This window comes from Panthera tigris, chromosome B2 (genome assembly GCF_018350195.1).
Source record: "Panthera tigris isolate Pti1 chromosome B2, P.tigris_Pti1_mat1.1, whole genome shotgun sequence".
Classification (NCBI taxonomy): Eukaryota; Metazoa; Chordata; class Mammalia; order Carnivora; family Felidae; genus Panthera; species Panthera tigris.
The window spans coordinates 100,433,194-100,446,994 of record NC_056664.1 but is presented as its reverse complement, the minus strand read 5'-3'; the positions used below and the strand labels follow the sequence as shown (position 1 = coordinate 100,446,994).

Here is a 13,801-nt window from a genome sequence, read left to right as displayed (position 1 = left end):
GTAATGAACCCATTGCAGGTTAACATAACTAATATGCTTTTATAGAATATAAACATATTTTACAAATTAAAAATATGGTTCATGTTTTGCTTAGGAGAAGGCAGCTGGATCTCGTATCCGTGGTGATATCTCCATGTCATGTAGCCCCAGGAAAATTCTACCTTACAGCATGAGAAAATGAGAGTCCAAAAGATAAATAAAATCTTAATATTATTATGAGGATAGATTCGACCTCCCTGGACGTACTTTGAGAACCACAGATCTATATAGACTATAATCTTGCATAATGCATGCGACAAACCACATGAAGGCCAACCTGATTCCCTTAGGCTTCTTCCAACATTATGTTCGTTCTGCGGCCAAGTTATTGAGACAGCATTTCTCATGTGAAGAGTCACAGCTGGTGCCCAAATGCCATTCCTAACACTTATCCACTTATCTGCAATCAACTGTCTACGTGCAGCTTTCTTAACAACTGGCCAAAGATTCAGAGTGTTTTTTTCATTTTTAAGTGGGGTCAATTTTATTTAAAAAAATAAATTCCACCCCCCCCCACCCTCCACAACATATTTATTGTTGCCAGTTTTTCTTTTCGTTTTTTAAATGGCAGAGCTTTGAGGGTTAAAGGCATGTTTGCAATCCCAGAGTAAAAGGCTTCAGAGCTAGAAGAAACTTTACAGGCCATCTCATCTGGATTCTCATTTTACAGATAGGGAATACAGACACCAAAAGGTCAAGTGACTCGTTCAAAGTCCACCAGCTAGAACATGGAAGCAGTAGAAATCTTTGTCCTTGCTCCCAGTATCATTTCCAACAGTCTTCCAGAATGTACATTAATGCCTTTCAGGGAATTCCCTGATAAACCCGTTAAAAGAAGGCAGATGAGGAAAATTCATGTTTGCACTCTGAGCATGTGAAGGTCAGAGAGATTTGGTGAGTTAGCCCTTGAGGATAATTGCTCCTTGTGGCTGCCATGGCAGAATTAGAGCCCTGACAAGAAGTCCAAAGCATCCATCAAGCCATAAGGGGACAGAAGGGAATCAGCTCATTGCAGCTTAATAGGCATTTCAGGCAGGAAGAATGACCTAACATTTTACAACAAGCCTGTTTTCTTCTGCACAGATGGGCTTCATCTGTCCAACAAGGACTCAGACAAAGTTGACCTCAGCCTATGAACAGACATGCCAGATTGCTTGTGCCTTAGATTCCTGGTAGTCGGGCAAGGCTCATTGGTGTTCCCTGGGATGTGAGTTTGCCAATTTTGAGCTCATTTGGGTACATGTTAATTTCTTTTATGTGCTCCAGACACTAATTCATTAATTCATGCTTTCCCACTTTTTCCTTCATTTTTTCCCCACAAATATTTACTAAAGGCTGACATAGTTCTGGAAACAGAATTAAGAAGTGGAGGACAAATATGTTAACAACAGTTGTCTTCACATCTTACTTTATTTTTCCAGTTTCTCATTAATCTGTCAGGCAGTCTGAACTGGCCTCTAAATTCTGTTCTTCTAACATAATTCTCATCAGGAGCCAAAGATTGCCCATTCCTAATGGCTGATCAAATGCCCAAAGAGTGTTCAACCGTGATAACCTGTTGCCTGCATTAGAACTCTGCCTTTTTGATTCCAAGTCCAAACTCTTAGTAAAATTCTATGATACCTACATAAAATGTAGTCATTTTATGACTCTTTTGGGAAAGGAGAATTTTGTCTAACATATTGGAGAAGTAGTATAATATGGGAATTAACAGCCTGGCCTCTGGAGCCAGATTGCCTGAGTCTGAATCTCACTTTTGCCTCCTTCTGTGTGACAATTTATTGGGCCATTTATTTCACCTCTCTGTGCCTCCCATCTCTTCGTATGTAAAATGGGGAAAAAATAGTAACTTACTTACTTTAGAATTATAGTAAGAATTAAATTCATTAATCCATATGAAATGTTTAGAGCAGGACTTCACTATTATTAGTCCATTTTGAACTTCAACATAGAACACAATGACAAAAATAAAGAGCTTAGAGTTCACCTTACTACCGCTACTCCATCCTGCCTCCCTAAGGTTCTTCCATTGAGCATTATTTGAAAAAAGCTTTGTCTGTTGAAGATCTTGTGTACAGATGTTACCAAGGGAATGGACCAAACAGGAGGGTGTCTCTTTGATGACATTCTAATTCTAACAGCATAATTTTTCACTGAAAACGCTATTCGACTTTTATACACTCTGGGGGATATAAAGCTGAAAATATCACAGTGCTAATGCCATTGCCTTGGACAACCCAGTTCAGTCCTGTTGGAGAAATCTATGAGACTAGCATCACTGACTCTTTAGAGTACTAGGCAGAAATTAATCCATGAACTTGTCACTGCTGAGTTGACTCCAGTCTACTGAGTACGTCCTTCATTTGAGTTAGTAGCAGTACGGTACTGAGAGGCACAACGTGGGGGAAGGGCTGCTGAGGTTGGGAGCAAAGAATAACAGTACAGTGTGGGTAGTAGAAGGAGGGAAGGATCCGGGAGGGGACATCACAAGGAATTCCTGGAGGTTTCAAGGCCATGTACAGATCTTGAAAGATGAACAGGCATTATAAGCAGAAAAATCAGCCCATTTGGTGCTTTTCCTTCCATTCTCCTCACCACAAATGGAAAAATCATACAAATAAGCCGGCGTAGTATTTCTTGTATGTCACTATCCAAGTCACCAACCCGTTAGCAGGGCATTCTTTACCTACCTTCTATTCCATCTATGCTTCCTTCTGACATATTTTGCCCATAAATCCTTAAATTGTTCCCATTGTCATGGGTAAACATCAGAGGGATTTTTTTTTCATTTCATATTCAATCCAAGTCAATAAACTGATGTTTCTCGCACAGAGTTTGATCCTTCTGATTATCATTTTGAACTGAAATGAGAAGCTGATGAGTTTCCCCTCTGCACACAAACTCTAAACTCCTCAGGCTGCTAGTGCACCCACAGAAGTTCAGGGTGAAGTCATCTGCCACTGTTCACACTTTCTAGCATTGACTGGAGCCAACATGCCTCCTTTGTCCTGACCATTTATTCAATCAGCCTGACATCCTCTTTGCTTTGAGTACTGTTTGGTTCCCACATATATTGTGTATAAAATTTCTTTCTCTTTTTTTTTTTTTGTCAATTTTCCTTATCTTTTCCTCACAGCACTGCCAGCGGAACACAACAGGAGAGCACTGTGAGAAATGTCTAGATGGTTATATCGGAGATTCCATCAGGGGAGCACCCCGGTTCTGCCAGCCATGTCCCTGTCCTTTGCCCCACATGGCCAAGTAAGTTCTGAGAGAAGATGTTCCCTTCTGCTGCTTATCCCCTTAATTATTTCTTTTTTATTTTTGCTCTATCCAAAGTTCTCAGGTTTTCCTGAGATCAACCATTTCTCTGATTCTCTGAAGCCAAGTGGGTGTCCTACAATCAGTTCACTTCTGACACTAACTACCTAGAGCTAATTAGCCCATAGATTAGGTCCCACTTCAGAAGCCAGCCACAAATAGGGTCCCTAGGCTACTTACATACCTACTCAGCTAACTATAAATTTAGGGGTTGCCTCAACACCCCCTCAGGCTCAATAATTCTCTACAATGACTCACACAACTCAGGGAAGTGCTGTACTTACGATTACAATTTTATTCCTAAAGGATATAACTGAAGCCAAATTGAAGAAATCCTTAGGACAAGGTGTGGAGGGGGAGATGGGAGGGAGCAGAGCTTCTGTGCATTTGCTGTCCAGGTACATCACCCTCCCAGAAAATGAATGTGTTCACCCAACCCAGGAGCTCCACAAACCTCATTTTTTTAAGAGCTTTATCAATGTTTCATTACATAGTCATGATTGATTAAATCATCAGTAATTAAAACTCAATCTTTATCCCCTCTCCCCTTCCCTGAGTTCCAACCCTCTAATTAGTAGTTTTCTCCTCTGGTCAGATGCCCCCAGCCCATCCTGAATCTACTTAGGGGCCCATCAAGTGTCACCTCATTAGCATAAACTCAGGTAGGACTGAAAGGGGCTCATTCTGAATAACAAACAATAGTCTTATCACTCAGGAAATTCCAAGAGCTTTAGGAGCTCTGTGCCAGGAATAAGACAAAAACCAAATACATATTTTTTTCTTATACCACAAGTGGAAGAAGTAATGAACCTAGGTTCATATCCCTCTTTTGGCACAAAATAACTGTGGGATCTCAGGCAAGGTACTTTCTCCCTCTGTCTCACTTTCCATGGGATTTAGGGTCAGAGACTAGATTCAGATCATGGCTCCATTCATTGATTCCTTTTATCTGCTCTGATCTCATTTATTTTTTCCTCAGTTGGTGTAAGGATCTGCCTCATAGAGTTGGACAAGGATAACACGTGTGGAACATTTGAGTTGGTGTTTTACATACAGAAAGCTGTATGTTAGCTGTTGGCTTTATTGAACACATACTTTGTACTTTTTTTTAACACTAACATTTTGCTCACTCTGTGCCAGGCAATGTTCTAACTGTTTAGATATAATAGTTAGCTGATAGATGTTGTAAAGATTAAATTAAACAATGCATATAAAATAACTCTTAAAAAGGCCTGAATGTCTGACACACACTCACACACACACACACACACACACACACACACACACTTTCTTATAAAGAGAAAAAAGATGACATTTTTTTCTTAATTTTTTTCTTAATTGAACACCAACATCAACTAACATTTCACCTAAAAGCTTGTGATTTGTTCAAATCCTCTGATGTGTCTGACAGTCAGTGAAGAAGTCAGATGTTTTACAGCCCCATTTTTCCTTAGAAACCACTAACCTACTTCAAGCCTTACTTTGTGATTTTTCATGTCCCATGGTATCACTAATGTGTGCAGAATGGATAGTACTGAGAGGGAGAGTAGAAACCTCAAACATTAAATGTTCTGTTATTTTCACCCAAGTGTGTCCTGATTTATGAGCTCCCTTTGTCTCATATTCCTTAATTGTTCATTAATATTCTGCTCCCAAACATTAGTCTTAACCATATCTGATGAGCTGTTTCAGCATCCTGCTCTCTTGCCAAGCTGTAGTTATTTCGTTAAACACACCAATCTCCAACTTTGCAATAACAGATTCCCCTCATTGTTGCACGTAAACAAAGATCTATGTAGCCTCATCTGCTGAAAACAGGTTTGTAAGCTCTGAGCTGCAGTTTCCTTAGAAACTAAAAGATTAATTAGAAAGGCAATCCCAAGTGGTTCCTCTAAATTGTATTATCTGACTTTTGCACTCTTTGCCCTATTCACATGACGAGACTTTCTTATCTAAATTATGACATTAATGTCTTGAGATAAGAGACTTTTGGAACTTCATTCCAAAGGACTGATGGGCTGAGAAGTTTGTCTATATCCAATCAACAAATATTTATCACACACTTATTTATTACATGCCACTCATGTACTACTAGCCGCTGGTCACAGCAGTACACAAAACAGTCAAAAAGTCCTGCCTTCATTAAAATAGGTCAAAATACAGCAGCGTTTTGGGGTGCCTGGGTGGCTCAGTTGGTTGAGCATCCAACTCTTGATTTCAGTTCCCATCATGATCTCAGGATTGTGATCTCATGGGCAGGAGATAGAGCCCCGGGTCAGGGATCCTTGCTGAGCAGGGATCCTTGCTGAGTTGGGGCGCTTTCTCCCTTTCTCTCTGCCCCTACCCCTCTCCTTCTCGTGCCCACTCTCTCTCTTTCTCTCTCTCTCAAAATACATATTTAAAAAAAGATACAGCAACATTTTGAAGCTCCTGAAGCAAATGACCATTTACCATTTGAGCCAGGTTATCTGTATTTCAGCTGACCAGGAAGCTATCCCAAAGGCTCTTTCAAGTAAATAAAGCAGAACGTGCCAATTGGGTGATGAGCTTCCTGTCTTGGAGGAGGAAACAGTTGCTATCGAATCACCATTTCCATACATGTTCTTTGGATGTGTGAGCAGAGCCGGGTTCAAAGAGCAATTGACTAGCTTAGGGAATGTACCCAGCAGTTAGGTACACATTCACAGATATGAAAACTGAGACCTCTAAAGCACACCATTGAAGTTGAAAAGCCTGCTGAAAATCAGCCCAAAAGCAAAATTATATCCTCCCCCACCCCCATATAAGTAAAGACATTGTGTGAAGGTGTGGGGAAATTGTGGGAGACTTGCTTCCTCTGAGGTGGCAACAATTCAACTTCCTGGATCCCTTGTGCGGGAAAACTGACTACAAACAGGGAGGTGGGGATTGAGGGCTGGAGGGGGGTAATCTGTGGTCACAGGAGGACAAATTTGCCTGGATCCTATATGGTTCTAGCCTTTGATATGGCCTTATTAGAGATTTAGTTAACTAATCTCAGATACTAGTCAAATATCTCATCAAAAATTGAATATCCACTGCCCCTTTCAGCTTTTTAAAAAAATTCATATTGCTACTTTCTATAAAAATTAAAGTGCCAGAACTTTTATTTGAGCTCAAAAAGTCACCTAATAGAATCCAAATTACACTTTGCAAGATCTTCTAATTGAGCCTCCAGACCAGGATTTGGATTTCCAGTTACAATAGCCACATCAGAAAGCAAAGAAATTATGCTCAGGGGAGGTAAGTAAACAAATAGTGCTGAATCTATTTTTCTTTAGGGTTTCATAAAGGTTTCCAAGGACAAAGGCTCCCTTCCACTTGGAGAGGGCGCCATGGTTGTTAATGTGGGCTGAGAACGGCTCAGTGTTTTCATTTCCCTAGCCAGAAACAGACTTTACCCTAAGAAAAATATAAACAATTAATGCTGATAAAAAACAACAAAAAAGGAACTTAGTGGCTGGTGACTGCCTCTGAGTCTCCCTCCACTGAGACCAATGGTCACACAGCTATTCCCAGGGACCATTTGCACAGAGTTCATTTATTTATTTTTGAGTTGGCCAGACACCCCCCCCCCCCACCCACCCCTGCCGTCTACCAGTAGCCACGGTAATGGCTCCAATTAAGGAAAATGTCATCTGTTTGAAACAGCAGGACATTAGCTAAAGGCAGACGACTCCAGACACCGGCAGATGCTTCAGTCCTTCAAGCCATGGGCAAGCTGCTGGGGGCAGGGGGTGGGGGGAAGGGTGATATCTTCAAAGAAACATGCGTGAGGGTTTGTCCATGCTCTGGACTCTTGACTGACAGTGTTTTTTGAAGTAGGCTGAAAAATAAGAACAAGCAAAATGAAGAATAAAAGCCAAAGAAATGTAATTTTATTGAAATGTTTTTAGCCAAACTGACAGAAAAAATAAATTGTGGATGTTGCCTTTCACTGACAAGTGTATATTGTTTTCTGACTGATTTTATAAATGTCTTCAAACAAAGCAAACACATCCATTTGCTTTCCTCCAAAGACCATTAGGGTAAAGTTGCTAATGCATGCAGGAATGTGAGAACAGCAGGTCACACGCCATTGATAGCACAGTACCTAAGCCAAAATTAATTTAGAAGTCTTTAAAATTTTTCACACCCCCCTCAGATGGATGGATTCATGTGTCAATGTAAAATTTTCCAAACACGTGGTGAGTTATATTCTATTTCCCCCGCCTTAAGAGTTGAGCAATATTTTTATTGCTTTTCTGTCCTGTGTCCAAATTTGTATTATCTAAAAAACAAATAAACAAACAAGCAAACAAAAATAGTAATCAAGAGAAGGATTTCTATGGACACGAATCCTTTTCCTGTGGGTCCTATTTATTACTTGTGTAGTTGCTTTTTGACTTTGATCAAAACAGCCGGTCCCTGCCCCCTTAATTCTCAATCTTTAAGGTATGCAATGAAGAAAAGAAGGTTCAGTGGAGATTATAGAGTATAGTTTAGAAGTGGTTCATGACCCTGAAGAACTGAAGAGATCTAGTGCAGAAAAAAGGGAACAACTTTCAAATGTATACACAGAAAATGCTGAGAATAACAAGAAATTCTCGTAAATATCATAAAATAACTTGATTATTTTATTTTTGGCTTTAGAATATGTGTTTGAGACTTGCATTATATATATATATATATATATATTCTGGAAATTCCCACTGCTTCAAGTAAAAATAATTAAGTGCTTCTATGGCAAAATAAGTAAGTGGAAGTAAGTGGATCTGGGAAATGGTCTCACCAATGGATGGGCATCTTGGCATTTTTCTGTCTGGACTGCTGGTCTAAATTTTCCTGAAAGGAAGATTTGACTTAAATAAAACAAATGACCACACCCATTAGAATTTGACTGGACCAAAGTAGAGATAACCTAATTAAAAGTTAAGACAATCTTTTCAGTGATGTATGGAATCGACTTCTAATATTCTCTTGTATTTCTAGTTTTGCAGAATCCTGCTATAGAAAAAATGGAGCCGTTAGGTGTATTTGTAAAGAAAACTATGCTGGACCTAACTGTGAAAGGTAGGCTAATAAAATTCACTGTTTTCTGTGTGGGTCAAAGGAAACTTTCTGTTTTGGCACTCATCAGCTCTGCCAGAGCGTCTTAAGAGGAGGGAGTGAGGGATCGCATTTCAGAACTCCTGGGGGATGCCCCAGATAGAGCTATAATAATATGCTCCCTAGGAGAGCCTGGGTGGCTCAGTCAGTTAAGTGTCTGACTCTTCATTTCGGCTCAGGTCATGATCTCACAGTTTGTGGATATGAGCCTGAGTCTGGCTCTGTGCTGACAGTGTGGAGCCTCCTTGGGATTCTTCCTTTCTCCCTCTCTCTCTGCCCCTCCCACGCTCGTGCTCTCTCTGTCACTCTCAAAATAAATAAACTTAAAAAAAAAATGCTCCCTAAGGGTCCAGATCAGGACCACATCTCAGGATAAATGGTCAGGTGGAGAGGAAAAGTAGTATCTATATTTTGAAAAGATTCTTTAGATGGTTTTGGTAACACTCCTCTCTCTTCATCATTGAGAATCAGCAGTGTTAATAGAGAGGCTTTTTCCTCAGTAGGAAAAAAAAAAGTGAATCCTCTGTCAGTAAAGCAATACACTGAAAAAGCATGAACTTTTTAGTCTATTCTTTACACCGTCTCCTTCCCTGAAAAGTAAACAAATTTCGTGAGAGTTCGGATTTTCTGAATCCCTGTTGGTATTGACATCTAACACTCTTTTTTTTAAGTTGCTCTTGGCTTTGCTTAAATAAGAAGGACTTTGGTGACTAAAGTTGTGAGGCGTCCCACTGCATGGTTTCCTGGCAAGACATTTCCCCTTCTCCCCACCTGGAGGCTACTCAGTTTTCTCAAATAAAATGATTTTTGCTAAAAGAGTGTTACAGAGAGGGCTTCTTATTTTTAAGAGAAATGCCAGGGGGGTCTGGGTGGTTCAGTCTGTTGAGCGTCCAACTCTTGATTTCGGCTCAGGTCATGATCCCAGGGTCGTGGGATTGAACCCTGAGTCAGGCTCTGCACTGAGCATGAAGCCTGCTTAAGATTCTCTCTCTCTCTCTCTCTCTCTCTCTCTCTCTCTCTCTCTCTCCCCCTTTCTCTCTCTCTGCCCCTCTCCTGCTCTCTCTCAAATTAAAAAAAAAAAGAAATGTTATTAATGTCAGCCTCCCCATTGTCTTTAGGCAGCAAGATGATGTGGGAGGGAAGGACAGGGTACCTCTCAAACCTCTGGTCCAACATCGGCACATGCTCACCTCCCAGCAGCGTGCTCCCACTGCCCTGAGTTCACAAACCAGTCCAGGACTCAAAATGTAAACCTTAAATGATAAACCATCTTACTTCCTAAGAAATCACCTTCTACATCTCAAAGAGTAGTTCCGGAATTCTTTTTAAAAAGCCACAGTGTCTACAGTGCAGAGAAAATCTCTATACTTGGAGGGCATTACTATTATGATTATTAAACGTACAAATCATAGCTAATCCTCTTACTGAAGACTTTTTAAAGGTATTTTTTCTCTTTTTTGCTACGAGGGAAGATGGAAAGTCAAAGCTGATGGCGCATGTGGATTTTATACCTCGGGAGGAACAAATAGACATTTGGTTAATTAATGTTTGTGACACACTCCGTATTTTCTTACTTAGGGGTTCGGGAATATGAGGCACCTGGTTTGGTTTGCTCACTTTCTGGCTCAGAGAGGACTGTTAATCAGCCAGGGATGGAACTTTGTCCCCTCAGTGTCTGAGGTAAAACTCTGTTTAGTCTGACAGAGATCGAGCAGTATTACCAGCTAATGGGTGTTCGCTGGCCCCTGGGATGGCCTTAAATAGAGCCATGCTGACCAAATGCAAGCCCTCCCAGAAGTGAAGAAATCTCTGTGCCTCAGGGCTCGGTCCTGCAAAGTTGCACAGGGGTGCAGATAGAGGTTCTGTCAGCCAGGGTAAGGGGCCTGCATGGACAGGACAGCATGCCCTCCTCAGAAGTAGGATTGTAGGTGATAACTCTCCCGATGCACATTGGAGGCTCCTGGACCTGTAAGTCTTGGTTAGATCCGGTGCCTATCCTGGATCTGGAATGGTTGGATCAAGGAGAGAGCACTAGTTGTCAAATATTGAGGAGATGTAGCTTTGGCCTGGCTGAGTTTGTCTCTCAGCGCGAGCCCTTTGGGATCCTCCTGAGGGAGTTATTTGAGCTCTAAGTGTCCATTTCCACATCTCCAGAATGGAGAAAATGAAAATGTCCACCTCCTAGGACTGTTGTGAGGTGATACTGTGACGTTATTGGTATGGCACATGGCACTTAAGAGATGCTCAATAAAAATTACCTGGTGACTGTAGGAGTCATGGTGGCCATTGTCCAGTTTCCCCCACCAGCATAATGTGTGCCTGGGAACAAGCTGGCTCATTCTCCTGAATCTCAGTTTCCTTAGCCAGAAATGATAGATTTGAACTAGGTAAGTGCCCTTTGTTGATTGTCCATTGTGTCCTTGCTTTACATTCTTCACCTCTTAGCCTCACAACCACCCTGAGAGCAGGTGCTATTTTGTCATTCTGCAGATGAGGAAACTGAGGCTAAGGGAGGTGATAGGCCCGGTCTAAAGTCACAACACTGCTAAGTGGGGGCACCAGGACCCGCACAGTTTGGCTTACAAATCTGGATTCTTTCTCTATGCCAATACTGTTTTTCCCAATTGTCTTTGTAAGGTCTTCCACTTTATTTTATTTTTTTAGTTTATTTATTTATTTATTTTCAGAGAGACACTGAAAGCACATGTGAGAGGGGTAGGGGCAGAGAGAGAGAGAATCCCAAGCAGGCTGCAGAGCCCAACACAGAGCTCAATCGATCTCACAAATCATGAGATCATGACCAGAGCTGAAATAAAGAGTCAAACGCTTAACCAACTGAGCCACACAGGTGCCCCAAAGGTCTCCTACATTAAACTTTGACAATTAATGAATTAGATGAGTCTCTGATATTCAGGAGAAGCACAGTTAACCTGCTTCCCTTTAACAGGAGGCTGCAGCAACAAATGTGCTGGAAATAAGTGCCCCTTCAAAGGCCTTTCATCTGCATTGGGGGACAATCACTCTGAGCAACTTTCTCTGTTTTGTCTCCTCTCTCCTGTCCACCTTTCCTTACACCCTGCTCTTTTAAGGAGAGTGGATGCAGGCCTTTTACACCAAAATTGACTTTTTACACCAAAAATCCGGGGGACTCTTCCTCAAAATGGAAGCAACCACACAGCAGATTGGTGGATGGGACAGGGACGTGATAACAAGCAAGACATGGTCTCTTGTCCTCAGTGAAAATCAAGGCTAGAGCAGGAGACAAACCCAAACACCATTCATCACAAGGCAGAAGAAAGGAAATGCCAAATAGAAGGACAAGCAAAGGCTCCTCAAGAGGGCAGTGGAAGGAGTGATCTCTTTCCCACAGAGAGGGCTGGGTCATTGGGAAGGGAGAAGTCTTCACTGCTTTGGCTTTGTGTTTGACCCTGGGACTGAGGGGGGTGTTTTGTTTTGAGTTTAACAGTCAAGTTGTTAAATTGTCCCAGTTTAGCTTCATCTAATCTATATTTTCAATGTATTTATGAACTTGGACCTAACCACGAGGTGTTTTCAAAATATGCTGCTGACTTGTATGGATGTCTATCTATTTCAAACACTAGGTGTTTCTGTACTTAGAGATCATTTAATCAAGGGATGGTTTTCAAATGTGACTGTATATAAGATCCCCTGGAAACCTTGGATTCCATCCCCAAATCCCATCCATGCCCCACAGAAAAAGAACCTGTATGGGTGAGGCCTGGATACCTATTTTTTTTGACTCTGCTGGGTTCTCATGCCAATCCTCTCACTGCCTGCGAACTACTGCCCCACCTCTTATCCCACACCTGCATTATATAAAACACTGTTTCTCAAACTATAGCTCAAGAACCCCTGGTGTCCTCAGAAATATTTGTGGGGTTCATGAGGACTCAGTGAATATTTTCTTAATTCGGTGTTTAATTTCCATGATAATCTCGAGGAAAAAGTTACTCGAAACATGTTCTGGACTTTCTGTAGAACCACTTTGTAATAAAGGGAAATCTGCCTCAGAGCTGAGGAGAAAATAACAGCCGGGGGTGTGTCAGTGACACATGACAGACAATTGGAGGCCAAATGGCATGACATCAAAACAAACTGAGCCATCACATAACACATGGCAGGGCATAGATGTTGAGCTCACACAATCCTCTGTCACGCCATGTTGCAAGGAGCCATTCAGCTGCAACAAGACAACACCATCCATCGTCTTGGTTAATTGGTTTCATAGTTTGTGTTTTATCGTAAAATTTATTTTGGTTTTTAAGATGTGTAAGAGCCATAGTTATAAGGAGTTTCTCTACCTTGTATTATGTTTGAACTATTTAAAGATTTAAACATAACTTAAATGAACACTAGCAGAGGTATTCTGGGAAAATCTTTTGCCTTCCACAGGGACCCACACTGCATTTAAGTTTGAGAAACATTGGTCCAAAGCATAAAACACGAACCTCTTACTGTACCATGCAACACAGCTCTAATACACTTGTTTTTACAATGAGGTCCATGTTTTAAGCCTGCCCTGGCCCCGGGCTGGCTCTTTCCCAACGTCTTCCTCCCACCTCACACTTCAACTTCCACCTGTGGGAGCCGCTGCTCCCCAAATCCACCAGACCAACTGTAGAGCTCACCACATTGTGTTGCATTTAGATGACGACTGTGACGATAAAAATAATACATTTATTGAATGCTTACTGTGTGCCAGAAAGTGTTGTAAGCACTTTGCATACAATGACACACTTAAGCCTAAAAAAAAATCCTAGAAGATACCATTTTCATCCTTATTTATAGAGGGAGAAAGTAAGACACAGAGAGGATAAGCCACATGCTCGAAATCACACATTTGGGTTTTCTTTTTCAGTCTCTACTATTAAACTATGAGCTTCTCAGCAGAAGTGGCATCTCATTCATTTCTCTACGACTCTTCCCCCATCACAGTATCTGGAACGTTGTAGGCACTCAGTTATATTTGTTTAAGTAATACCTTTTGTTTTAAAATGAAAAACAATACCGGTACTTTTAATGTTCCTTTAAAAAGGCACCTGTAGTGATGAGAGTGAGTCATTTCATGGCCTGTTTGATCTCCTACTCTTCCTCGTGCCAGGAAAATGGAAGAGGGTAACACAGAATTGAGTGAGTTAAGACACTGCCCTCTGGCTGAAGAGAGGTTGCAAATGGAAGTTACCATGTGATGCAAATGAGTATAAAATGTGCAAGCCTCATAGCCAGCAATTTTGCAATTCTCATTTTCATCCCAGTGTGACTTTCCCTCTGCTCTATATAGTACATTTGAAAAGACGAGAAGCCTGAGACACAG

General features: G+C 41.3%; 1 protein-coding gene across 2 annotated transcripts in view; it reads left to right on the top strand.

Moving 5' to 3' along the window:
• The window catches only part of LAMA4 (laminin subunit alpha 4), a 143,569-nt gene that overhangs the window by 42,417 nt on the left and 87,351 nt on the right, over positions 1 to 13,801 (top strand). For both annotated transcript variants that reach the window (XM_042987018.1, XM_042987017.1), the window contains exons 3-4: positions 3,176 to 3,300; positions 8,350 to 8,430. In XM_042987018.1, the coding sequence (XP_042842952.1) occupies positions 3,176 to 3,300; positions 8,350 to 8,430 (206 nt within the window). The remainder of the gene's footprint in view (positions 1 to 3,175; positions 3,301 to 8,349; positions 8,431 to 13,801) is intronic.